Consider the following 25,457-nt stretch of genomic DNA (forward strand, 5'->3'; position numbering starts at 1 on the left):
CAAAGGAAGATAGTTTCAGGTTTGGGGTTTTTTGCATTTTTATCTCAGTTTCAGTACGTTTATTTGCATTTGTCCATCAACCTTACCAGTTATAATGGTGCAAAACAGCTGAATGTGTTGATAAAAAAGGTAGGTCTAATGCAAGGCCTCAGAAATACAGAAATGTAAAATCTGCATTAGAATTAGACTCAAAAAGCTTAGGTTCACTTCTAATTTACACTGGTTTTTAGATATTTCCTGCATTGAAGGATTATTTAATAATTTTTTCTCCCAATGATTATCAAAATTCTTTTAGAAGAATATGTAGAGAAGAAATGTTTCAGTGTGGAGATTTTTAAACTTTTTCCTATTTGTTTCTGAAACTGTATAGTCTTAAACCTACTCTTTGCTCCAAAGCCAGGAAAGTAATTTTGCACCTTGGCCACCCACTAGATGCTGATTTAGTGATCCCTTTTAATGCAGGGATTAAACAAGCCAACATGAAAATGTGCACCTTTTATGGATACATTAACAGCAGCAGCAACAACAAACCTAATGATAGCCTTCTTTTAAAGTCTTTGTAGAAAACAACAGGAAAAGTAAATACCAAGTAAATGAAAGGTATGAGGGTTTTTCCATTCAGTCATGGTGTTTGTTGCTATTTAGAAATACTGCATTAGCTCCTGTGAGTCCCAAGCCCAAGCCCTGCCTCACGGAGTTTCCACATAGCCCTACTGAAGAAATTATCTCTGCACAATTTAGCTACTCGTCACATCCTCCTTAGATTATTTAGATTGGTTGATGCAGTCCAAATGCTTTGCAAATGTGATGAAAACTTGTCTATTCCGTGATTTCAGAATGAAATCTAGAGGCAGGAGAGAGACACTTACTGAGAAGGTATTGGTTATTTACACAGCTAAGACACTGATGTTCAGTGGGTCCTGAGCAGTGGAAGCATTTCTTGTGGCAAGATTTGCAGGTCTGAATTTCCTCAATGTAGTACTCAGTGGGAGAACAGTATCCAGATAACACACAGTGCCCATCATGGTTCAATATCCATCCATTTCTGCAAGTCAGGCAGACAGTGGAAGAACAAGTCTGGCATGTCCTGTTGCATGCTGAAAAGGACAAACAGGAATTTCACCATTTCTGGATTTGTCAGTGTTACTACTACTTTAATTTTTGAAGGAGCATCTGTAATCTCAGGCTGAAAACCTGAGGGAAGTAATTTTCAATATTATTCAAGTAGTTCCTTAGGTTTTCTTTTGCTGATGTACTGTTTTGGCAACAGTGAATGGAGTCTCCAGCAGTTCTCAGCAATTCTGCAGTCATCCTCAGCATTTTACCACAGTGATTGCCTGTAAAAATAAGTATGTGTGTCCTGGCTACCTCCTTCTCTCCTTCCTTCAATTTTTGCTGTTCTACAATAAACCTAATTATTTTTCTGCTTTAGCTATCCTCTTCAACTCCAAGACACCAGTAATGACATTAGCTGTCACATACAGGCCCTTAGTGGGTGACCTTTAAACAGACCCACTTGTATCTGAATACTCTCCGGGAGAATACAACACCTGCCAACCTTGGCAGTCTTTGGTGGCTTCTTCATAGTAACTCCCCTCAGGGCACTCTTCAAAACACATGCCATTGTAGAGGACAAACAAGCTGAAAGTGCATGCTGTGCAGTCATCAGAATCCGGCCCGTTGCAGTCCTTGCAGTCGGCGTGGCAGGGAAAGCAGTGCTTGTCTTCAGGGTAGAAGTGTGAAGGGCATTCCTGAACACACTTCCCCTCATGCAGGAAAAACTCGTCCATACACTCTACAGGGGACAGCAGAACATAGGTAAGCAAATAGGCAGCAAATTCTGACCTAGTGCGAGAGACGGTAAGTCCCAAGGAAACAGTAAATTCTGGATTGTCTGTCATTACAGAAGTCATCAAAACACCTTGAGAAGGTAGAACTTCCCTTTTCAAATCTTTCCCCTCCAAGAGACCTACCTTGGCCCAACCCTCAAAGGGTGTCTTCTGTGTTACAGCAAGAAACTGTAAGAAAAAGTCACTTGCTTACCTTAATATTGATAATAAATGGCTTGATATTAACCTAGCCATTTGACATTAAAATATAGTTGGCCTTTTTTCTGCCATTTTTCTGCATTATTAATTTCCTGGAAAATCAAGAATGTACATATCTGAAGTTTTGTGTAGTTTATTACTGAAATATGAGTTTATTTAGAATATATTGGCCTAAATGTCTGTTCTTGCCTAGAACTGTGTATAAATTGCTATTTTATTATGAGTATTAGATTTAATATATTTGTTTACAGTTTGGTTGGTTGATTGTTGTTTTTTTATTTCGTTCATGTGTATGTTTCCAGAATGGCTTGCTCAATATTAACCACCTTTAATATCTGGGGGAGGCATTTTTTTTGGTGGGGGGGAAGGGTATTTATTAGGATTTCCTAATATCTTTCTTTCTCTAACAGGAGTGGTCATTTGCAAAAATGGTAAAGAGTTGTGAATTTCAACTAAGCTAGAAAAGAAACATTCCGTGTTTCACATTGGTGCACAAGTTTTTAAGGTTGGGTACACTAGATCAAAAATAAAATAAGGCCAGCAGGAATTTCTGAAGAACCACAGAACCAGGCAAAGCAATGTGAAATCTTTACAGAGTAAGCATTAGTCTCACCATAATCTATTTTAGGGATTAACAATGATATCAATGATATGCACATCACTTTTTTCTTTTTTTTTTTTTTTTTTTTTTTTTTTGCACATTACTGAATTCGGACTTGGTTTTCTGTCAGTCCAGACAGACCCAGGTGGACTTTATTCTACAGAACAGCAGTTCTCTGTAATACCTGTGCATATTTCATCGTGAATACATTCCTGACACATTTCAGGGCAATGTTTACAGATTCCTTCAGAGGCAAAATGCTTCTCTGAACAAGTAGATTTACATTCCCAGTGCTCCAGAAGCAAAGGACTTTTACAGGACAGGCATTGGGTTGCACTTCCCATGCATGTCTTACAGGATCCACTGCATTCCTTGCAAGTCTCCGAATCATTAAAATATCCCCTATGGAATGAGAAAAACACAAAGCAAATTGCTGGTTACTTCAGGCTATGAGAATTATAACCCTAAATGAGATACTCTGAGCATACACACTTTACTAGATCAAACATGTTTCTCATACAATTTTTTGCCCATCTTCCTCTTAACATCTCCTGTGTCAGAAAGTAGGAAATGTACGTGGTTAGTGCTATTTGAAGGGCTTTCCTTTCTTTTTGTACCTGCTGTCTAAGTTATTTTGTAATTTTTTGTCTTTATTTTCCCCTTACATAAGGTAGAAATATAACATTTGGGAAAAAATGCAGTCTCTAGTCTTGTGCAGCTGACCTGCAATACTGACATGAAGGAAAGAAAGAGGATGGTAACCTCGGTGGCTCTAGAGAGGAGAAGGAGAAGACACAGCTCTGGAAATGTGAACGCTAGAAAGAATAAGGGCAGAGATCGAAAAAAAACCCCAAACCCCAGGATATTTAAATAATACCTTGCCTTACTGAGAGCAGGCTAGACATGGCAAAGAGGAAGAACATATTGCTGATTTCTGTGGTGTGAGAGAAAATGTACTCATTTTCTCTCCCACAGCTGGGAGTACTAGTCATACATATAGAAAAAAATCTGCACCTCTGTTTCAGGTGAAGATGCATACAAGAGTTGCTGAATTAAATCTGTCTACACTCTCAAAACTAAATTGTTACAAGGTTAAAGGAAAAGTCAGCATTTTGACATGATTGCTAATCCATGGAGCCATTGATGAAAACTGAAGAAGTTGAGATAGAAAGTACTCCCAGAATATGTACTTTACACTAGCAAAATTGGTTACTCCTTATAGAGGGGTGCCTCTTCCTTTGGACATGACCTTTCCAAAGAAACTCTGGGGAGATGCATTAGGAGCAAGGTTAGAGAAAAGGTAGGAGGAGCCATGCCTGCCACCTATTCTCATCTTTTTTTATCCTCCAACTTTTGTCAAGGTCCTGAAACTACTTATCACAGTCCTGTCACCTTTTCTTGTTCCAATGTTGAGCACTCAGTTTGCCCAGTCTTTCAAAATTCCTGTCAGAAATTAATTATGCAGTCAGTCAAACATTTTTATCCCTTAAAAACATGTCTCAAAACCCAAGACAACTCTCTTAATGGTCTCATTTTCTGCTCCAGTGGAGAGTTGTTGTGTCCCAAGAACTTTACCTCAGAATCTGAAACTGGAGTTTAAACCCTGTGAATTTTGCTCAGTGATGGGAAACCATTATTTACAGTTTTGAATTAGGGGAAAAAAGGGAGATAAGAACATCTGTAATGAAAAGTGCTCTATAAAAAGTTTTACTTTTGTTATACTGATTTTGAGTAGGGTACCTGGGAAATTAGTACTGACAAGAGACATATTAATGCCAAAACACAATTAATGGTTTTCTGCCTCAGTTTCTAATATTAAAAGTTGTTTCTGGACTAGAGCAGGCTTTACTGCAATTATCTTGCACTCACTGTGACATTTCAGGAAGAAAACCTGTTCCACTGACTCTAATTGACTTATTTGACAAAATTACCAGGAAGGCAGTAGTAGAGAGATTGCAAGAAAAGCAGGAGCTTCACATTTTTCAGAAGAAAAAAGGTTAACCAAACAATTACTATTTTTTTCTGCATAGCATTGGTTTTATGTATCTATTCATAAGATGGATGCTGATGAAAAAAAACATAGAAAAGAGAGAACCTTATCTACTCATTTGCCTGATCTAATATCTAATATCCATTGCAGTCAAATGGGAATCTTTTTTAATTCCACACATAAAAACACATAAAAATAAACATTGACCCACAGAGAGAAACACACTTCATTAATCACTGTATTTACATATCTGGACTCTAATACACTCACTACCTGGGTTTATATCTCTACTCTGTACTACTTGGAGGAAGGAACAAACTGGAGAATGTCTAGAACCTTTATTATCATTTGCCATGAAGTACCATGTTTCTATTAAAGTCATTGGGAGCTGTTCCATCTTTCATAGGATTTAATGTCTTACCTTCACTTGATTTTTTTACTTTTTCTCTAACCAAAAGAAAATACTGTTTATTCAGGCAATCTGAAAACTACATTTACCTTAGTTTCTGGTAGTTTACATTATTTAAGATCTTCTTTGAAAGTTTAATAATGGATCTGAAATTCTAAAGAGAAAGAGCACAGAGGAAAAATCAGGATGATGTAAGAGGGGTTACTTACTCAGGGCACTCCTGTAAGCATCTGCCTTTGTGGAGGAAGGGCAGCTGGTTCTGTTCAGCCTGACACTTCTGACAGTGCCACTGGTCAGAGCACACCTCACAGTCATCCCCACACGTCTCGCACTTTCCACTTGCAATGTTGCCAAAATATTTTGGAGGGCACAGAGAAACACAGGTGTCATGGATAAGAAATTTTCCTGGCAGAAGAGCAACCCAGGTGGGTAAAGGCATCAATTAGAAATATATATAAAAGATTTCTGCCTTGGATGGCTACAAAAAAAAATTTCAACTTATCAAAATTCAACTTTGGTTCTTAAAAGCATGAATAAAACATAATTTCTTCAAGACATTTCCCAAAATATTTTGCTCAGACTTCACTGACATTGACAGTTACAAGGAATCATCAGGATTATCTAGTATGTTTTGCTGAAGAAATCCTTATTTGGTAATTCTTGCATCATATCTACAAATTTTAATTAAAAGGAAAGAAAAGGAACACCATCAACATTTTAACCCATATTGCAAAGGACATGCAACGGGGGTTGCCTGAATTCGACTGCTGATTGTCTGATTGCCCTTGAAGCTGTTAAGGGACTTTGTAGTGACCACTGACAAAAACATCCTCTGGAAGCATATAGGATATGAAATATTACAGTCACTTATCCAAGGAAGCTGAAATGTTACCTTCTGGACACGAAGTACACACATCAGCAGATTTCTCACAGGTCATACACGAAGAGTCACAGGACAGCAATTTTCTATTTCCATCTGGGATGAAAGGGAAAAAAGTTCCTTTTTTTACCACCTGTTTTTCTTAATTTCTCCTCCCTTTAGAAGGGATGCTAAGTATGGGTTTTCCTAAGGTGTTTTGAAAATGCACCTCTGTGAATTTTTGGAATTAATGAAGTTGAAGAACTTAATGATTGTGCTTTGACTCCTCTCTCATAAATGTTAAGTTATGAATTGTATTAAAGGAAAATATGAACCTTGTCCTCATGTTAACTAAGGCAGTGTTCTGGACTGCTCATCACAAATGAGAACTATAATGATGTTATTAATTTTATAATTATCCCAATAATCTTGATTTCAATGTAGTTCTCCAAACCCAAAAACAGGTATGTTATACTAATAGATTAGTATAAGTGTAAGATCTAGAAAGTATGTACATTTGGGGACCTGTTTTAATGAGGTATTTCATTGACATTTTGAACAAAATTGTTGCAGAACACCATTACCCTGTAACCTAAAAGTTCTGAGTCAAAAGGAGACAGAAACCATGTAATCATAGAATATGTTGCTTTGGAAGGGACCATCAGTATTGTTAAAGTCCAAGTCCTGGCCCTGTGCAGAACACCTCATAAGCTGAGAGCATTGTCCAAATGTTCTTGAACTTTTGTCTGGCTTGGTGCTGTGTCCATTTCCCTGGAAAGCATGTTCCAGTACTCAGTCATCCCCTAGGTGAAAAATCTTTCCTGGTGTTGAGTGTTAAGCTCCCCTGACTAAGCTTCATGCCTTTTTCTTGAGTGTTGTGACTGATTACAAGAGTGAAGAGATCCGTATCTGCTGCTCCGCTTCTCCTTGTGAGAATGATGAAAACCACAGTGAAGTCTCCTCTACTGTAAGCTGAGCAAACCCAGTCTCTTCTTGTAAAGCTTCCCATCCAGACCCTTCACCATCCTCATGGCTCAACTTTTGATATTCTTTAATAGCTTATTGTCTTTCCCATATTGTGCTGCCCAAATCTGCACACAGTCCTCAGACTGAGCCTGCTCAGTGTGGAGAAGAGCAGGACAATCTCGTCTTTGACCGGTTGTCAGTGCTATGCTTAAAGTATCCCAGCCCACACTTGGCTCTCCAGACTGCCAGGGCACACTGTTCTCTCACATTCAACTTGCCATCGACCAGAGCACCCAGGTCCCTTTCCACAGCACTTCTCTTCAGCCTCTTGCTCCTTAGTCTGTACAAGAAACTAGGGCTGCACTGTCCCAAGGTGCAGAATGCAACTCTTGCCCAAATTAGAATTCATACAGTTGATGATTGGCCATCTCCCTAATTTATCAAGGGCTGAGAAAAACACTAACTAGTTCTCCCCAAAGGTACTACTGCCTGATGTTTCCCTCCAAAATGGAGCCTAATGAGTGTCAAATGAAATTCCTATGACTGTGGAAAAGCGAACTTTGATTACACTTTGCAGAACCATCAGTTATAAAATGACAAAGAGATTGGAGCATCATACCTAACTGAAGAAAGTCTGCTGTGCAATGTGCCCATGTACCTGTCATGCAGCTTTGTATTTTGATACGAGCAAATTACAACAATGGCTAAATATAAGTCTAATGAAAAAATAATTATGGACCAACAGACAATACACAGAAGCCTTCTGATTTTTGCTGAAAATAGAGAATAAAGACAAAGCCAAAAGTTACTTGCAGGTTGAGCTGTGTACCTCATTTAGCACACCCAGCTCATCCTGCCAGTTAAATATATCTGATTTCTGTAGGTTGATTGGAGACAGTAACGATTAGCCAAATGCAGCATATCACTAAATTCTTTTGTTCTGCCTGTTTTGGCAAGATAGTTTAGAATACTGAAATTTTGAATGGAAACCATGGAAGCAAATGCTTCAGGTATAAAAACAAGGGAAGAAAACAAGAAACTTACATAAAGCTCTTTCCCATAAGGAGAAATTATGGGCATTATAATAAGCAGGTGCAAATTGTGTATATGCATATCATACCACAGAAGAAGACAGAATAGTAACAAAAATATGAGTAAGACCATATGAATGAGTGAAGTTAGGTCCATGCAGTGTGACTGGGGATGGTCCACAAGAGTATATAATAACCTGTATATAATATATATATTTTAGTATTAATATTATAATAAGTATATTATTATAAATTGTATTATATAAATATATAATCTGACACTACAATTAGTTGAGAAGCCTCAAAAACTCATTTAAGTAAAAAAGAATCTCTATGTAATGATCCATGGAGAGCACAGCAGATCAAAACCTGGGGGTTTAACAGAGGGTTGTTCAGCAAGAGCATGATTAGTCAGTCTTTGGCAGTATTCACTATTTGTGAATACTACTTTTACAGGATAATGAAGGCCTGTGGTGTTGTTACTCTTCCTGGCAACTGGCACAATATAAACTTTCTCCAGATATAGCAGTATCTTTAAAAGCAAAGTGAGAGAATCTTACACCAATCAGTAACAAGGGGATGAATGACTAGAGCCACTCAAGCTCCACCTGACACAGAGAAATAGTGCAAAAGTAAGTTGACAATGGGGGAAAAGGTGGAAAAGAGCCCAGCATAACTGCTGGGGTCAGTCAGTGGGCTGAACCTGTCTTCTCCCCCACAAGGACACCTGTTGGGTCAGAATCATGTTCTCTGCAGGCAGAACATTTCACTGGTGATTAGAGTTTGTCTGTGTGTTACTTTGAGTACATTTTTCCAGTCAGACGTTATCACTGACAGCCTTTGAACCTTAAGTGATTTTACACTAATACAGAGTGTTGCTCCATAAACTGTCAGTGTGTCGCTGGCAGTGGGTAACACACTCTGGTAAAGAGGAAGATCTGCTGGGGGTCTGCATTGCTGATTTCCCTGACTGAGTCAGTGGAAGCACCCTCGGATCCAGCGGGACCGCTCAGTGAAGGGTCCCCCTGATGGGACACTGACAGAGGGCACAAGGGTCTCGGCTTTCCTGAGATGCTGAAAGCAAATCAAACACTAAGGGTCCAGGAAATCCTCCCACACTAACACTCTTGCTGACATAATTATGGCTCTTTCTCCCCTGATGAATACCTTTTTTTCTGTATTTCAGGTTGCAATATGTTCTGCTAAAAGGACTCTACTGTCTATAATTGAAATATAATTCCCTCTGTACCACTGAGTACAGAGGGAAGTTTGAGCCTTTTTTAAGGTGTGCACACAAGCATTTATGTGCACACATGCAAATAGTCCTCAAATAGGTAATTGCTAAGTTTTTTGAGATTCACTGTCAAAGGGTTTTTTGGAGACACTACTCCTTAGCCTCATATTTTTCATTGCTCTTCAATATTTAATGAAATATTAAAAAGTGTCCTTAATGTCAACTGTAAGAATATAAGAAATATTCCAGAATAGTTGGCTGTTATAAGGCTTTCTATTATCCTAAGTCTATTTTTGCAGAGCTTCTCTCTTTTGCTATTTTTGAGAGAAGATCAGATGAAGTTAAGTAGCGAAGTTGTTAAATATTGTGATGAATATTTAAAGGAGCTCATTTTTTCTAAATGTTTGGAGCCTTACCATGCAAAATAAAGATTTTTTTAAACTAGTTTTTATTTCTGTTTCCCTTTTGCAGTATGTCCTGTTTTTTGTAATAGTTACTAGTTGCCACCAGAGGGGAATGTACACAAGCAATTAGGCTTCTGCTGACAACAGAAACAACATTTAGCTTCCAGTCAAACATAAGTATTTGAATTTCCCAATTTAAATATTGACAGAAGAAATTTGTAAAAATTATTTTTTTAAAAAATATTCTGGATAGGTGAAATGAGTCTTTCTTGTGACTGTGGCTTTCATTTACTAAAAAAGCTAATAAACAGCACACATTTACAGTAATATGATCTTCTTAAATGAAAGGTTTGTTCACTTTAAATGTAAGATCCTTCCAAAGAATAACTTTATAAAGCTGAAGAAATGGTCATGCAACATGTACTTCCTTGGTCTTTGGGCTGACTGCAAATGGAAAGCTTGAAAATTACTGGATTTAAGCTCTTGGGTTATACTTTCATTTTCCTTGAAGAACTTAAACATTCAACAAAATGAATGATCTTTGGAGACCTACTGGGTTGTTTTTATCCTTAAATGTATATACTTTTTTTTCTCTCTTTTATTTTTCTTAAATCAATAACCATTTTTTATTTTCAAAAGCTAAAGCTCTCTATCTAAACTTGGGTCAGAATATGAGTCAAGATCATCTTTGTTCTTGTGTCTTTGTCAGAATGAGTAACATCTTTGGCTCAGGTAAGTCTCTCTTATTCTTTTATACAATTTGAAAACCTGAATCTCATTATTTCTTGAGCCAAATTTTACTGCAGCTTTGAAGCTGCCTCAGTGCTTTTGTCCATTCAGACTATTCAAAGGATTATAAAACTGGAAGGGTGGAGAAAAACTGATAAATTTTTATTCCTATTCACTTTTCTCCTTTGGGATTCTGCATCATGAGTGAGACAATGGCAGATTTTCTTGAAACATAAAACTGTAGGATGTGTACTGTGACCCCAAAATGAATTAATGAACAAAAGAGTGAAATATTATTTCTGATTAACACAATGTCCCCATATTTCCTTTAATTTTGTTTCAGTCATCTTCCTTTGAACTCACAACATTTTTTCAATCGACTTTTAGAAAAAAATAAGTCCTCAAAAATATTCAGGGTAAAAATTATGGGTTCATACAGAAACAAGTATGGTCCTCTTCACATGCTCACCATTTTTTCTGGAAAATATGAAGTTTATTTTAAAATAAAAAGCTGAAGTCCTCTGAAGTTCCTCTGAGGACATATGAGCAGAGATATGGCCATATATAAAGAAGCATGTCTTAAAGTACAAAAGCATTTTAATTGCTTAATAGTCCCTCCTTAATTTCATTCAGAAACCACAATGGTGTTAATAGGAGTTTTTTCTAGTTTCTCATCTCCTTTGTGTTGTCCACCTTACCTGTTCTCTCTACCTGTTCCTTTAGAGAATGGATCTTTAGGCCAAGTAATGCTATCAGGAAGTGCTCAAACTGGCAAAAGGTGTTTTATTTCCTTCAATTTAAATCTCTTGCTTTTCTGTGAATAAAGAGGGGATTTTAAACTTCCTACTTTTAGTTGCTATCAAAGTAGGTCTCTGTGTATATTTATAATATTCTTAGCTTCTAGATCTTAATTTCTGAAAGGATTGCATATTTACAATATATTTTGTAATTGGACTGTGGTACAATTACTGTACTGAGGGATGCAGAAGGGAATGAAGTGCTGTTTCTTACTGGGATGGCATTCCTTTTAGAAGGTGACCTGTCTAGTTTTTACACTGTGTAGTAATATGGGATTTGAATGTGATCCAGTTGAAGGGTGGCTTCTTTTGTTAGATTTTATTTTGTGCATGGCACTGTTCTTGCAAAGCTAATACAATCATGAATAAAAAAACCAAAACAGATTACATGTCTCCATGAGGTAATAGCAGTTATATAAATATAGTAAAATATATTGAAAATTATAAACATATGTAAAAAAATGCTAGACTTCTCCCATTGTGAAGACTTATGTGAAATGTAACTTTAAATAAACTACAGGAGTGCTGGGAAGTAAATACCCTCCAATAACCATTCGTTATCAATTTAGTTATCTTGAAAAAATGATATTATTTTACAAACAAAAAACCAGAATATGAAGTTGTCATGGATAAGAACATATTTGATAATGGACTGGTTTTCTCGCTTCTAGAAACCTGAAATTTCACATATGGGTGGTGATTAAAATGTCTTCAACCTCTCCCCGTGATGCTGTAATTCTGCACTATAAATACCATAGCATTTTCATGTTTAAAAGACTGTGACCCATTCTCTCCTATTGCTGATTTCTCTCCTGTGTACTGCATTTTTTTTTCCTCCCCATATTCTGAAATCTTTATATGTATGTATACAGAGCTGCACTGAGGTCCATTTAAAGCCTGAATTATTGTACTGATTTTATTTTTCTCATCAGTACATTTGTACCGATTTTGTTTTGCTCTGGATTTAGGAAAAGGAAAATGCAGCTGGTTAGTGGTGCTTCTGGGATGTTGCTCTTATCATTGGGGATGGTATGTAACAGTAAACTGCTGCTATTTATCTATGCAAAGAAACACCTATTTCATCATTAGAAATAGATCTCCTTCCATACCTATTTTTCCCATTTTTTATTTTCATTACAATGTGGCATATTAAACCAAAGAATGACTATTTTTAAGCGTGCAGCCTTTTAGTGATATGGCAAAACAAATACCTCATTTTAATTTGCAAAACATTTAATAGAGTTAACAGGGGCCATGTACTCACTTGTTGGATTAAGCTTATACTAGTGTGTGTCCTGGCTTCCAAATTCATCATCTGGTACATGAGATAAAATATCTCATGCCAGAAGCCTAGAGTACATTTGTTGGGATCTTTTTATTTTCCCCTTTTCTTGGCTTGCCCTGACTTTTTATAAGCCTGAGTAACAGACATAATTATGTTGCATTACTTCAGACCTGAATATGACCTTTTAGGGATTCCTGATATCAGCTGAACAGTTTGCTCAGCAGATTATACCATCAAAGTAAATTAAAATTTAAATAGGTTTTTTAATAGAATGTTTTGGATGCTGGAGTGTTTGCTCATAAAATTTGTGGGACATGTCTATGTATAATTCATCCTCACATGAAAAATGGAAGTGAAACCTTTAACATGATAGGAAAAGTGTATTCCACACTCACAATGGTTTTAATTCTAATCTAAATGGACTAGTCTCTCAGCTTGCAAAGGAAGTCAGACCCTGAGCTGTTTTCTCCATAGAAGATTCTGATGTACTGCCCTTTAAGTTATGTTAGCCTTGAACCAGCAGAGCAAGAATGTTTCCCAAAAGTCACATTGTTCCATATGGTATGTCAACATTCTCATTAAACCCGCAGTGGAACCCACTGAATTAATATTGCTGGAAGAGCCAGAGTGAAATTGTTTCATTGTTTGTAATACAATTCAATGTCTAATCCCTCAGCTCTAAATTTATACATTTCTAAAGGAAAAGAATAAATTAAAGAGTAGCATAGTAAAAGCTGATGTAAACCATTAGATGTGGAAATTTTATCTATCTTTCTAGTTGTATTGTCTTCCTGCAACAGTCTGGAGCAGGCCATGTAATGAGATTGCATTTGGTGCTCTCCTACCTTCACTCCTGTGGCAAGGGCAAGGTTTTTTATTTAATACCTAGCTCCCAGACCTACCTCAATCCCCCAAAATGGTAGCACTAGTAATCATCTGGCCTGTATTTTTTAATCAGATTCTTTAATTTTGGACACTGGAGATCAGAGGCAGCTCTACCATGGTGCTGCACTAAGGTAAATGTGTTGAAGATGCTGACGATGCAGTGTAAGAAGCTTATATTGATGAACAGCCAGACAAGATGAGGGTCAAACCCAAAGTCTCAGCCACAACTTTACCCATGCAGGGCTGGTGAAAATCATGAAACTATTCTAATATCCCCTAGAGCCTGGACAAGCTATTTTGATCATGCCTGTCATGCTGCATGATCTGTTTGAAAACAGATGAAGTGGAAGGTCCTTGTATTTTGGTAAGAAAAAAATAACCCTGGATACAATCAAAGAGTATATAAAAAAACTAAAAACAACAATAACAAAAAAAAGGTAAAGCGGGATAAAAGATTCCCAGATACATTTGTCCAGAACAGCTGATGAAAGACTTGGAAAGATTCTTTGATTTTGCCCTCAAGTATGAAACAAAAAAATATTTTCTCTATATATCTGTATGTATTATGTATATCTTTGAAAAACACAGTGGAAGAGACAGAGGACTTACAATTATGCTTAAAATAAGCTGTAGAGGGACCAATTGTTCTTGACCCAGAGATGTTTTCTGTACAGGTATAAGAACCAGAATACTACTCACTGGCAGCAAATTTCAAGGAGCAGAGATAGGTTTTAGTTTTATCTATTCTTGCACTAATCTTACAGAATTGAGTAGATAATGATAGTGACAGCATACCCTAAATTCTATTTCTTTTCAGAATGCTTTAGACAATGATGAACATAATTGTGACAGATTGTGAAACACAGAAAATTTTTGGTTGTTTGGTTTGGTTTGGTTTTTTTCCCTTTTAAAATGATCCATATATATTAAAGTGTTGTCAGGATGTGAAATGTACTGCAGTTGCTAACCAGGAACAACCTTAGCAGTGTGATGTACTGCTAGAGCTAAATGTGTTTTTGTCCTGCCTTCCTGAATCCTATTTTTTTTTTTTTTGTTAAGGACCTTTATGATGCAACAAGAATTTTCGATATAGACAGTATGGTTGGAAATCTGGACTCAGCTGACATCTGCCCCTTGAATGAAATCATCAAAAGAAATGAGTGAGTGATATTCTAAGCAAAAATCAACCATTCAGGTTGTGTTGTTTTTTAAACAATGAAAATTATTTTTATGTGAACTGTATAAGCCTACAGTGTCTGAACAAGAATCATCAGAAAATGTCAATAAATGTAGTTGCTAAAGGATGTAACTTCAATAAACACAGTGGCAACTTCATTACATTTTGACTTGAAGGTTCTCTTCTCTTTGGAAGTGCAGAGGAAAAAGGCTCAGGATATCACCAGCTTCACATCACTTTCCCAACAGTTACATGGAACAGCAGCTGCCATACTGGAGGAAACCCAGCGAGTCTGTCCAAGAGGAGATGTACAGCCACCAGCCATATTCCCTGGGGTCCCATCACCAGCAGGAATCCTGTGTCTTTGGAGCAGTCATTAATGTTCCAGGCAGTACAGCTCTGAGTGAAACATTATCTTTCAGTTTGAAATGTCCCTAGGACAGGTCTATTTTTACTGCTGGAAGGAAAGACCAATGATAAGCAAGATGGAGAGCAAGAAGTTTCACAGGACAGAAATGTTCATTTCTGCAGAGCTGCATCAGGTATATGGTCAAAAGAAAAAAATTGACAAGAAGTCACCGTGTTTAACAGTGTGAGAAAGAGATAATCAATAGATAGACCAGACTACAGATGTGACCTTTCATGGCACTGATGTTAATGTAGTCTTAAACTGAAAAAAACCAAGCTTGCTTCTGTCGATTAAACACAAGGAAATGCATGTAGAAGATCAACTTTCTATTAATATTCTTATTTTTAAGTCTCTGTAATTTTTTTTTGAAGTGATGAAAGATTATTCATTTTGATACATTGTTTCTCCAACAGATAGGCAATTAATTGAAATGGTCAATATTTTTTCTGAAAGTATTAATCACTGTATATTTGTTTCTGATACAAGATCATATTGTTCTAAGGATTGTCATTCTTGGATGTGTTTGATTCAAATGAAAACATAGGAATCAGACTTGATTCAAAAATACAGCTAGTAAGCTGGTCTTCTGCTTCATTCAGAAACATTCCTGTCAGACACTTTTCATGTGTTCTCAAAAACTCCTAGTGATGTAAATCCCTAAACTTTATAATAGATTCTGCTACTGTTCCATTATAAAATTTAAAAGTCCCCCCTTTTTTTTTTTCCAATGGCACAGTTTCATTTTGTAACATAAACCTTCGATAGTTCTTTATATATTGGCATAATGGGAATGACAAATAGTCTATATATGCCCTCTTCAATTAAAACTTTTTTAATAAGAAATTTGTGACAGTGCTAGGCTGCATTTGAAGATGGGTAGAAAGGAAAATAAAGTTTAAAATTATTATAGTGTTCTTCTTAATATCTCTAAATAAAAACATTTTCATTCGAAACAGCTTTTGGATTTTTGGGAGCTTTTTTGGAACAGAGAATTCTGTTCCATCATGCTATGGATGAGACCAAGAAAAAAGTAATTATTTTGTGATGGTTGTGGAAATGAGGATTGTGGTAGGACCAGAATGTCAGAATGTGGCCTTACAGGCCATATTTAGTCTCTCAGAAAGCAGTGCATATCTATACAGAGAAAGGACAGAAGAGAGAGGATAGATTTTTTTTTCACATCACACATGCATAGTTCAACACTATATTATTTTCTATTTCCTCCAACTTACATCAGCTTCTCTGGAGTGAAAAAATAGCCACAAAGCTGGTCTAAAACCTAATTTACAAGAAACCCAGTAGTTCAGATAAGGAACTCGCAGGACCTTAATCTGTTACACATCTTTTATCTTTTTCATATTTTAATCTGTTTTTGTCAATTTTATTTTTAATCTTTATTCAGAGAAGATAGTTAAGAAACACCTACATTGTATTGAAATGTTACACTATTTGCAGGAAAATGAATTTCTGCTTGTGGAACCGATGGGTTTGGTCTGTATACTTTTAAAATTACAAAAGCGTAGTTTAAATCATTCTGCAAAATCTTGCTATTCTCTAAATTTTGTAGTAGTCTTCAGAGAAACAGAAAAGATTACAAGATCTGTTTCAACTTACCCCTCCAGAACTTCCCAGCTGGCAGAGAATTTCTTGGATTCAGGCACTGCCCATGAGATAGTTGGAAACTGTTTTTGCACCCGGTACAGTTCTTGTAACTGTACCCCACACAGGTTGCACAGCTCCTGTGGCAAGGCTCACATTCTCTAGAGATGCCATCAGCAAAGAAGCCGTCTCCACACTCACTCACACAGGTGCCATCTGCAATAAAAACAGAGCCTGGAAGCATTATGACCGCTGTCCATCCCTCTGTCTCCAGGGACATTGTCTGTCCTTGGGTGACTTCATGATGCTTGTATCCCCAGTAGCCTTATGTTACATATTAAGTTCTGCACATTTAAGATGGTTCCAAGAGCGAAGTGGGGAAGGAAGAAGCTGCAGTTTATTTTCAGAAACAGCACTGACTCCTCTGCCTTCTGCTCCTGGGCTGTGCTGTCTGCAGCACGGACAGACAGTGGGACAGAGCTCTCCCTTGCTGTTAGTTTGTTTTTAGCCAGCTGAGACAGAGAAAATCCCCAGAGTGTGGTTTTTCTTTTTCTTGGGTCTGTTCAAACCTGCTCTGGACTGAAAACCCAGACAAACCCCAGGAGCTCACACCTGTGGCCCACCAGGGGCTGGGCCTTGGCACTTTGCAGCACTGGAGGGACTGATAAGAACCTGAGCTAGCTGAGCTACACCCCACGACAAGGGCTTTCTGGATTTGCCATCTCTTCAGAACTTCAAGAGGTTTTATTATTTAATATTATTAATTTTTTATGCTTATAGCTACTTTGCTTGTTAAATAAACAGTTTTTTTACATTTTTCTTCAAAAGAAATCTTTTCCTGAACCAGTTCAGAGAGGAGCTACTTGAATTTGCTTTCTGGAGAGATCTCATTCGAAGGTTTTTTCCCAAATTTGCCCTAAACCAGGGCACACATGAAACAGTTTGCAGCTATAAAAACCCTAATTTTTTAGCATGAAATCTAAATTCAGTTTAATTTCATATGAGAAACTTCACAAACTTTAAACCAATCTAAAATTAAATTTACCCCTAACTTAGCTTTAATTAATATACTAAACATTAGTACATACAAATTTAATGGAAGTCCATGCCTGGGTAAAAGTTTTATGGTTGAATCCAAACAACTTTACTGGCTTAATAAAAAATTAATGACTAGATGCCCCTAAGTTTCTTAGCTATATGCAAATTTTTTAGACATATGCAAATTTATGGGATCTCTAGTTTCTGCTGAATATGAAGTTAAACTCAGGTTTTAATCTGATTCAGGCTAAGGTTTGGCATATCTCATCAAAACCTCTGGAAGTTGCAGCACTTACAGCTTTTTGAGTTTTGTCTAAATTCAATTAAAAAAATCACAGACCCACAACTCACCCTGGGTGTGACCACAGAGTTATCCATGAGTGTGATGCCTCATGGATACTACTGGGCACTCTCAACAGCCAGGGCAAGAGAATATTATAGCCTCAGGAATTTCTGTGATTCATTTTTGGCACCATGTCTGAACCAGAGCTGCCTGATTTATGGCTTCTTTAAAAAGCTAGGAGATTCCTATTCTTGTGTGAATCTGGTTTGGAATTTAGTGGTTTTAACTGAGCTTTTTTCAGAGTGTTTAAAAGTCGAAGTAAAACTGGACTTACAAATAGTAAGGAAACATTTAAATGTCTTTCTTTAGTTAAAAGACTCTCCTTTCACAAAGTCTGAATTGAATACAAATATTTTTAGGTGTCCAAAAGAGCTGAAATTTAAGTATATAGACCCTTTGAACCAAATTACTCTCCTGGGTAACATAATCACCTTACATTAACACAAATGCCTGATTCTGCAAAGAGTTAAGTCACTTCAACCTCCACTGTCTGCCACAGAAGAGATTTATGAATTTGAGAGTTTGGATCCAGTATTTTTCTAAAGAAAAACTCTAAAATATTTTAATGTAATATGCCATTGTTTGTACTTTGCTTACCTGAGAGATAAAAGCCTTCCTCACATGAATAGCACCCATCCTTGTCACAGCTATCACAGTTGCTAGGACAGCCTCTACACTGCCAAGAACTTTCATCTCTGTAGGTATTTTCTGGACAGTCTTTGTAGCAATGTTGCTTATACCTGTAAGACAAAGTAGAACATCATTAGTAAGAACATCATTTCTTTTGAAGGTCATTGAGTTTATTTTCTGTGTGTTTCTAGGCATGGTAATGATAAAGAATGATCAGCATAATGAACACAAATTATTCATATAATGAGGATTTGGAGTATGTTGTTTATTCAGCTAGCAAAGTCATGTTTCCTAATGTCAGGAGTCTTAAGTGTGATTAATTTTATTTTATTTTTTAAAGGTAGGCAGAAACCTCAATACATACTTCATGAAGAATTATTATATCATGACTGTAAAGAGCTGATTGCTTGTAAAAACATAATATCCAGTGCCTTTGTTTATAGAGTCAACATGATTAATATTTTCTTTTCCAATTTTTACAGAGATCTATAAATGCTCTCTTTAAAAATCAGTAATGTTCTTTCCTTCCACTTAATTTAAGCTTTTAATTACTTTTTTATTCCTTTGCATAAACTCTATACATTTATAAGTCTTATGAACTTCACTTATCAGAGCTAGACACAATACACTAAAAGCAAATTTGTTCCAAATCCATATGCACTATTTAGCATTTTGACACTTTTTGTTCCATATTCCTCTGTTCTGATATACAAAGGTCCCACCAGTCCATAAGTTTTAACAGGTCTCAATACTGAATAATTTGCTAGCTTTCCAACATTTCTCAAGTCTTTTTCCCATTTCCTGTCTTTCAGACAAACAAATTAAAGGATGAGACAACATACACAGCACAGATCTATGTAGTGAAGTGCATATTTTTGCTTCAGAAAAATGTGTAGTCATGAAGAGCTAGTTATATACAGCTATACTTACATGTAATAGTTTTGAAGGCATGTTATACAGATTCTTGGATCATCTGAAATTAAAGATATAAAATTATTTTAAAATAATTTTCAGAGTAAAAACCAGAATGCCAAAAAGAACTTCTGCTACACCAATTTTATGTTCATATTTCTTAAAGTAAAATGATTACAGCTGGAAAAAGAACATCATTCTTCACCTTTATTTTGAGATGCAATCTTCCACAATCAGATCCTGGACTGTATTTTCATAGTAACCTGTGGCTTTTTAGTCTTCAGCATAATCCAGGTACCTGGAAGGAGCTAAGTACTTAGGAAGTGATGATCTGAAAAGGAGAACCTTCACAGGGCCTCAGATTGGGTCAAATGAATTGTTGAAAGGAGACTGTGACTTACGTGACACAATAAATTCATCATATGCCTTTTTTTATTATGCAAAGATAATTTAAAAACTTTTGACACCTCTAAAAGCATACTTTTCAGACATCTAAGTAATCAGTTTAAATTTCAAAATCCTGAGCTAGACAAGATATTTATATATTTGGAGAGTTGGTTGTGGTGCAAGTCTATTGGGTAAACTTTCCTACCAGAAAACTAATTTTTGTATTCAAAAAAATTGTTGAATGAACAGAAAAAGTGTTATGCAAATTTTAAACCTCTTAAAAATATGGATTTGGCTCCAAAAGTGAGGAATTTTTTTTAATAACCTTTCTTCTATTGTCTTCTACTCACAGAAGAATGGAAGGAAGCTAAACAACCTGGGTGAATGCATTTATAAAGAGAATCACAGAATATTCAAAATTTGAAGTGACCCAGAATGGTCATTGAGTCCAACTCCTGGCACTGCACCATCCCCAAGAGTCACACCATCTGCCTGAGATGTTGTGCAAGCACTTCCTGAACTCTGTCAGGTTTGGTGCTGTGACCACTGCCCTGGGGAGCCTGTTCCAGTGACCAGCCACCCTCTGGGTGAAGAGCCTTTTCCTAATATCAAACCTAAACCTTCCCTGACACAGTTTCAGTCCATTGGGCTGTCACTGGTTACTGGTCACCACAGAGAAGAGGTCAATGTCTGACCTTCCTCCTCATGAAGAAACTGAAGACTGTAGACAAGTCTCCCCTCAGTATCCTTTTCTTTAGCCTGAATAAACCAAGTGACTTCAGCTGCTCCTCATAAAGCCTCCCCTCCAGATCCCTCACCATCCTTGTGGCCCTCCTTTGGGTGTTTTCTAATAGCTTAATATATTTTTAATATTGTTGTGCCCAAACTGCACACAGTCCTCAAGGAGAGGCTGCACCAGTGCAGAACTTTCCATTGCTGAACTTCACATGGTTGGTGATTGCCCATTTGTCTAGTTTGTTGAGGTCTCTCTGCAGGACCTCCCTTTGATGAATTCAACAACTCCTCCCAGTTTTGTATCATTTGTGAACTTGCTTAGTATCCCTCCCAGCCCTGCATGCAAGTTGTTAATGAAGATGTTTGTTGAGGGTTAGGTGTCCTTTTTTTTTGTTTTGTCCTTCTGGCCTGCCCGGGAAATTTTTTACCCATTATGTGCTGAGACAAGCTAACTACCGGTACTTAAGGGTGCTCAAAACGGACAAAGAGTGGCCGGGCCCGGGGGGGAGGAAAAGGGGCAGAAAAAGAGGGTGGGGACAGTTTTTTAGCTGGGCCTTCTTCGGCTTCGGGGAAGGACGTTGGTGTGCTGGTCGCGAAGCTGCTGCGGTGGAGAGAAGGGAATTTTCGCCATCACCCAGACGGAGCGGCTGCTTCTTCTCCTTCTCCCCTCTTTGCTGGTGGCCTCGCACCCCCTGTCCTGCCGGGACGTGTGGCAGTGCCAGCCACCACCGCGGAGCTGCTGATACACCTCAGCCACCGGCCCAGGATCTCAGCTCATCCCTGCTGTTTCCAGCCGACTGTTCCTCGGAGCCCTGCAGGAGCACCAGGACTGCCCGCCTGAGGGGTTTGTGAAAACGAAGCCTCTCCTCCATCCCATCTCAGCCGAGAAAGCTGTCCCGGGGTCCCTGGTTCTGTGTTCTTGTTATTGCTGTAGTTGTTGTTGTTTGTTTGCCTGGTTATACTAGTAAAGAACTGTTATTCCTATCCCCAGATCTCTGCCTGAAAGCCCCTTGATTTCAAATTTATAATAATTCGGAGGGAGGGGGTCTACATTCATTCATCCGAAGGGAGGCTCCTGCTCTCCCTAGCAGACACCTGTCTTCTAGAACCGAGACAATGTTGAAGAGCACGGGGCTAAGATGCAGCCCTGTGGAACCCCCACCGGTGACAGGTCACCAGTCTGATGTCACCCCATTCACTGTCACCCTTTGTTCCTGACCCATGAGCCGGTTGCACACCCACCCCATGATGTGTTTATCCAGCTGTGTGCTGGAAGTTTTGTCCAGAAGACTGCCATGAGAGACTATGCTCTTCATTTCTGGAAGAATTGAAGAGAACACTACCTTGTCACCTGAATCAAGGAATCATGGAGTCAATAAGTTTGGAAAAGACCTCTGAGATAAGTGAGTCCAACATTTTACCTAACACCCTGTCAACTAGTCCATGGCACTAGGTGCCATGTCCAGTCTTTCCACAAACACTTTCAGGGACAGTGACTCTACCACCTCCCTGGGTAGTCCATTAGGTCTAACCACCATTTCTCTGAAGAAATTCTTCCCAACATCCAACCTAAACCTCCCCATGTGCAGACAAAGACCACGTCTTTTCATCCTGTTGATAGCTGGCTAAGAGGTCAATCTGCACCTGGCTACAACCCTCTTTCACACAACTGGAGAGAGTTCAGAAGTTCCCCCTGAGCATCCTCTTCTCCAGACTAAACAATTCCAACTCTCAGCTTCATGGGGTTATTGTGGCCAAAGCATAGGATCTGGCACTCACTATTTCCAGTGTCCTAAATTCTCTTTTCATTAACCTTGAGTTTCTTTTTGAAATATCACTGGTACCCCTGTGAAAGCAGTAGTGGGCAGTATTTTGAAGGCTCTATTAATCTTTATTTTTTGGTGAGATCCCTGACTTGGGCCCCAAGGAGGCAGCAAACATCCCTGAAAAGAAGGTCTGGTCTGCAGATGGTTTAGATTATGTCTGTTTTAATGTATGTTTTCTTCAGTAATTCCAGCAGAAAGATTTAGCAGTTAACATTTCTTGACTGTTTTGATTCATGAAGCTTCTGAACTGCAAATTGTTGAAGGAAATACAGGCTTTATTTGTATATGTAATTTCAGGGGCATGTTTGGTCAGTGGCTTCTGAGCTAGGTGAATTTCTGGTCTGATCCAGTAGTTTTCTTCCATGCTGTTATTTCTGTGGAGAACTTTAAACTAAAATCTGGAATATTCTTGCAGAACTCAAGGTTCGGTCTTGTATCTTAAGCTTTTCTAGTGTTTTTTCCCAAGCCTGGATTTTACACAGGAAGTAGTTTTTTCTATCTCAGAAAAAGAAAAAAATCAAAGAAAGAAAGTTTTTTCAATACATGCACCTTGTATCTTCAACGTGCAAGGAAATTCTTTTTTACCTATCCTCTAGGAAAGACAACATACTCTAATGTAATGTTCTGCCTACACTGAAATGTCAGGACTGAAAATCAGAGAACAGTTCCAAAACTCACTGGGCATTTTTTTTTGCACAGTTTGCATATTATCACCACAGAAGCTTATAAAAAAAGGTCTTATTATCTGCAAATCTAAAACCCCTTCTGCAAGACCAACCTCTTGCAGAAAATTTACTCTGAGATAAAAAACTATCCTTATCATAATTTTCTCTTGAAAGCCAAGGTCTATTCATCATCAGGGGTAGTTTGAAGAAATGAAGTTTTTCTTTCTCTTTCTTAAGTTGCTATGGGAACCAGCTCAGTTTTCATTCATTTATCATGTAATGATAAATCCATATCTGTAAGCCTAGGTCTGTTCACAGTGCTGCTCTTTCAGCTGCTCAGACTTCCTTAAATCTTCTCCAAATACTTTCTTCTCACTCCCACAGCCTTACAAACTCTATGTTTCTCCATTGCATCTGTATAATGCATCTTGTTGATCATCTGTGTATTTTTTATTCTCACTTTCAGCCTTTAGATTTATGTTTTTCACACAGACCTTGTAACGCCAATCAAACTAAACAGGTTCTTTCTGACCTTTGAGAGTGGCTCAGGCTTTACCTTGCTAGATCAAAGAGGCTAAATGCCACACTTGGGCCTAAATGCCTCTTTAGCAGGCCTTTATTTCAGGGACATGGCTCCTTGGATCTTCTTACTATTAATTTCTTTTGTAAGGTGTCTTTGAACAACAAAAGTGTTATAACTCTGTGCTCTACTGAGGAGTACTTTACTCTCAGTGTTAGCCTTTGAAAACTGTCCTAGTGCAAAGGTTGCAAAGCCATATCATAGTGCTCACTGTAGAAATTTGGATGGATTGAAAGTTGGTATATATTGTATTTTGCTGCATGGAGATGAGGTATTCTGTAGGAATAAGAACTATTCATAACATAAGAGGTTTTAACTTCACAAATTGGGTGAGTGAGAGAGAACCCACAAGTAATTAAGAGCTAGGTCAGGGAAGTGTGGCTCCTTGGGAAGATTGGCACTGCAAATTGAGAGGATGCCTGGCTTACACAATCACTTCTGAGAGGAAGACCATCCTCCATTGAATCCTATGAGTTTATCAATGATCTGGGTGAGCTCCATGTGCTGCAAATATTCACCTCCTCAATGAACTAAGAGCTTCTATTTACTTAGCATTATTAGTTAATGGTGTGGCAATTTCTGCCTGTGAAATGTATATATGCAAGCCAGTAGATATGGTGTATCAGAGAAGTTTGTCACTTATCACATTAAAAGGTAGCTAAATTTGGTGTCTGTTCATTATGAAAGTGCAAAAGGGCATATGTAAATTGTATGATTGGTGAGAGAGCTGAAATTATTTGGGAAAACACTTTAGTCCACATGTTGTATTTTAAATGTAAGAAATAGGAGCCAAGATTTTTATGTTCTTACATTTTATTGACTCTGAAATTCTCTTCGAATAACTACTTTAAGTGGCTCAGAATCTAAAGTTTTACCTTATTTTTTCTATTGTTCTGAGTGTTGGCTTATAGCCACAGGCTTTCTAAGACGGAAGGTTTGACTTTGAAGAAAGTGCTTGAAATTCGTTATGGTTTTAAGAGTCTGGAGAAAATATGAATGCTATCCTGCTGTTATCTATACATGTGAGTAAGTGAACTCCCATTGAGAAGGGGAAGGTAAATGCTGCAATGGCATAAAGAAAATCCTCTTCCTCACTATTTTTTTCAGCAGAACTTTCTTTATTCTTTCAAAAGCTCCTTTTGTTGAGGAAACTGGATTTAATTTTGTAGACTTCATGATGTTTACTGGCACCCACCAGAAAAAAAGACATTAAAATTTAATCAAATCCTGGTGGTCAAAGGTAATGAGGAACTGCAGCTTCCATCTTTCTGCATCAGAGAGATCAATCATTCATTACTGCTCTAAAAAGTAACTCAGCATGTCCAAAATTAGGTTATAAGAGCTGAGGTACCAAAAGTATGAGGTATCATAAAGATTATCTTGGCTGTGTGGACTTGTATCCAGCACACTTTCTTAGACACTTTGGCTGTCCAATACTGTGCTTGTGTTTGCTTGCACAGAAACAAGGATATATTAGAAGTTTTTGAGAATTTAAACATCAGTACTGAAGTCACCCTTATGCCTTGGCTTTTGCCTGTGTGAGAGTCTGCCTTCCAGGTCTCATGGGAAGTTGTGTACTAGGATACCAATCTGGCTCGTGTGGCATCGAGCAGAGTCAAATGCACCCCAGAGCATGTGGGCAGGACAAAGTGGGGAGGTGAACCCTAATGTGCACAGCTATTGTTTGGACACAGTGTATACAAAGCTGTAGATTTTCTAGGGATTAGTGCTTTCTAAGGCAATGTTACTATCAGCATACTGCAGGACTCGTCAGTGTCTGCAGGCAGAATGGTGCCTGTGAGCATTAAAGATTCTTTACATCACTTAAAACACTTAAAATATGAGTGGCCTCTGAATTAATGAAGTGAAACAGAAACAAAATAATTACCTGAATTTAAAAGAGAGCATCATTTGTATT

At 37.7% G+C, this 25,457-nt stretch overlaps 1 protein-coding gene and 1 long non-coding RNA gene across 2 annotated transcripts in view; one reads left to right on the forward strand and one right to left on the reverse strand.

Moving 5' to 3' along the window:
- Positions 1 to 25,457, reverse strand: part of PCSK5 (proprotein convertase subtilisin/kexin type 5) — a 229,767-nt gene that overhangs the window by 6,553 nt on the left and 197,757 nt on the right. Inside the window, exons 25-32 of the mRNA XM_015652533.3 lie at positions 19,365 to 19,407; positions 18,402 to 18,544; positions 16,439 to 16,639; positions 5,941 to 6,024; positions 5,258 to 5,453; positions 2,834 to 3,051; positions 1,559 to 1,795; positions 870 to 1,097 (exon numbers count right to left, since the gene is read on the reverse strand). Of these exons, the coding sequence (XP_015508019.1) occupies positions 870 to 1,097; positions 1,559 to 1,795; positions 2,834 to 3,051; positions 5,258 to 5,453; positions 5,941 to 6,024; positions 16,439 to 16,639; positions 18,402 to 18,544; positions 19,365 to 19,407 (1,350 nt within the window). The remainder of the gene's footprint in view (positions 1 to 869; positions 1,098 to 1,558; positions 1,796 to 2,833; positions 3,052 to 5,257; positions 5,454 to 5,940; positions 6,025 to 16,438; positions 16,640 to 18,401; positions 18,545 to 19,364; positions 19,408 to 25,457) is intronic.
- On the forward strand, positions 5,500 to 15,777 carry LOC107216066. Its single transcript, XR_001525373.2, has 3 exons — positions 5,500 to 12,097; positions 14,298 to 14,398; positions 14,592 to 15,777. It is a non-coding gene; the product is annotated as an uncharacterized LOC107216066 (long non-coding RNA).

This window comes from Parus major, chromosome Z (assembly GCF_001522545.3).
Source record: "Parus major isolate Abel chromosome Z, Parus_major1.1, whole genome shotgun sequence".
NCBI classification, from domain to species: domain Eukaryota; kingdom Metazoa; phylum Chordata; class Aves; order Passeriformes; family Paridae; genus Parus; species Parus major.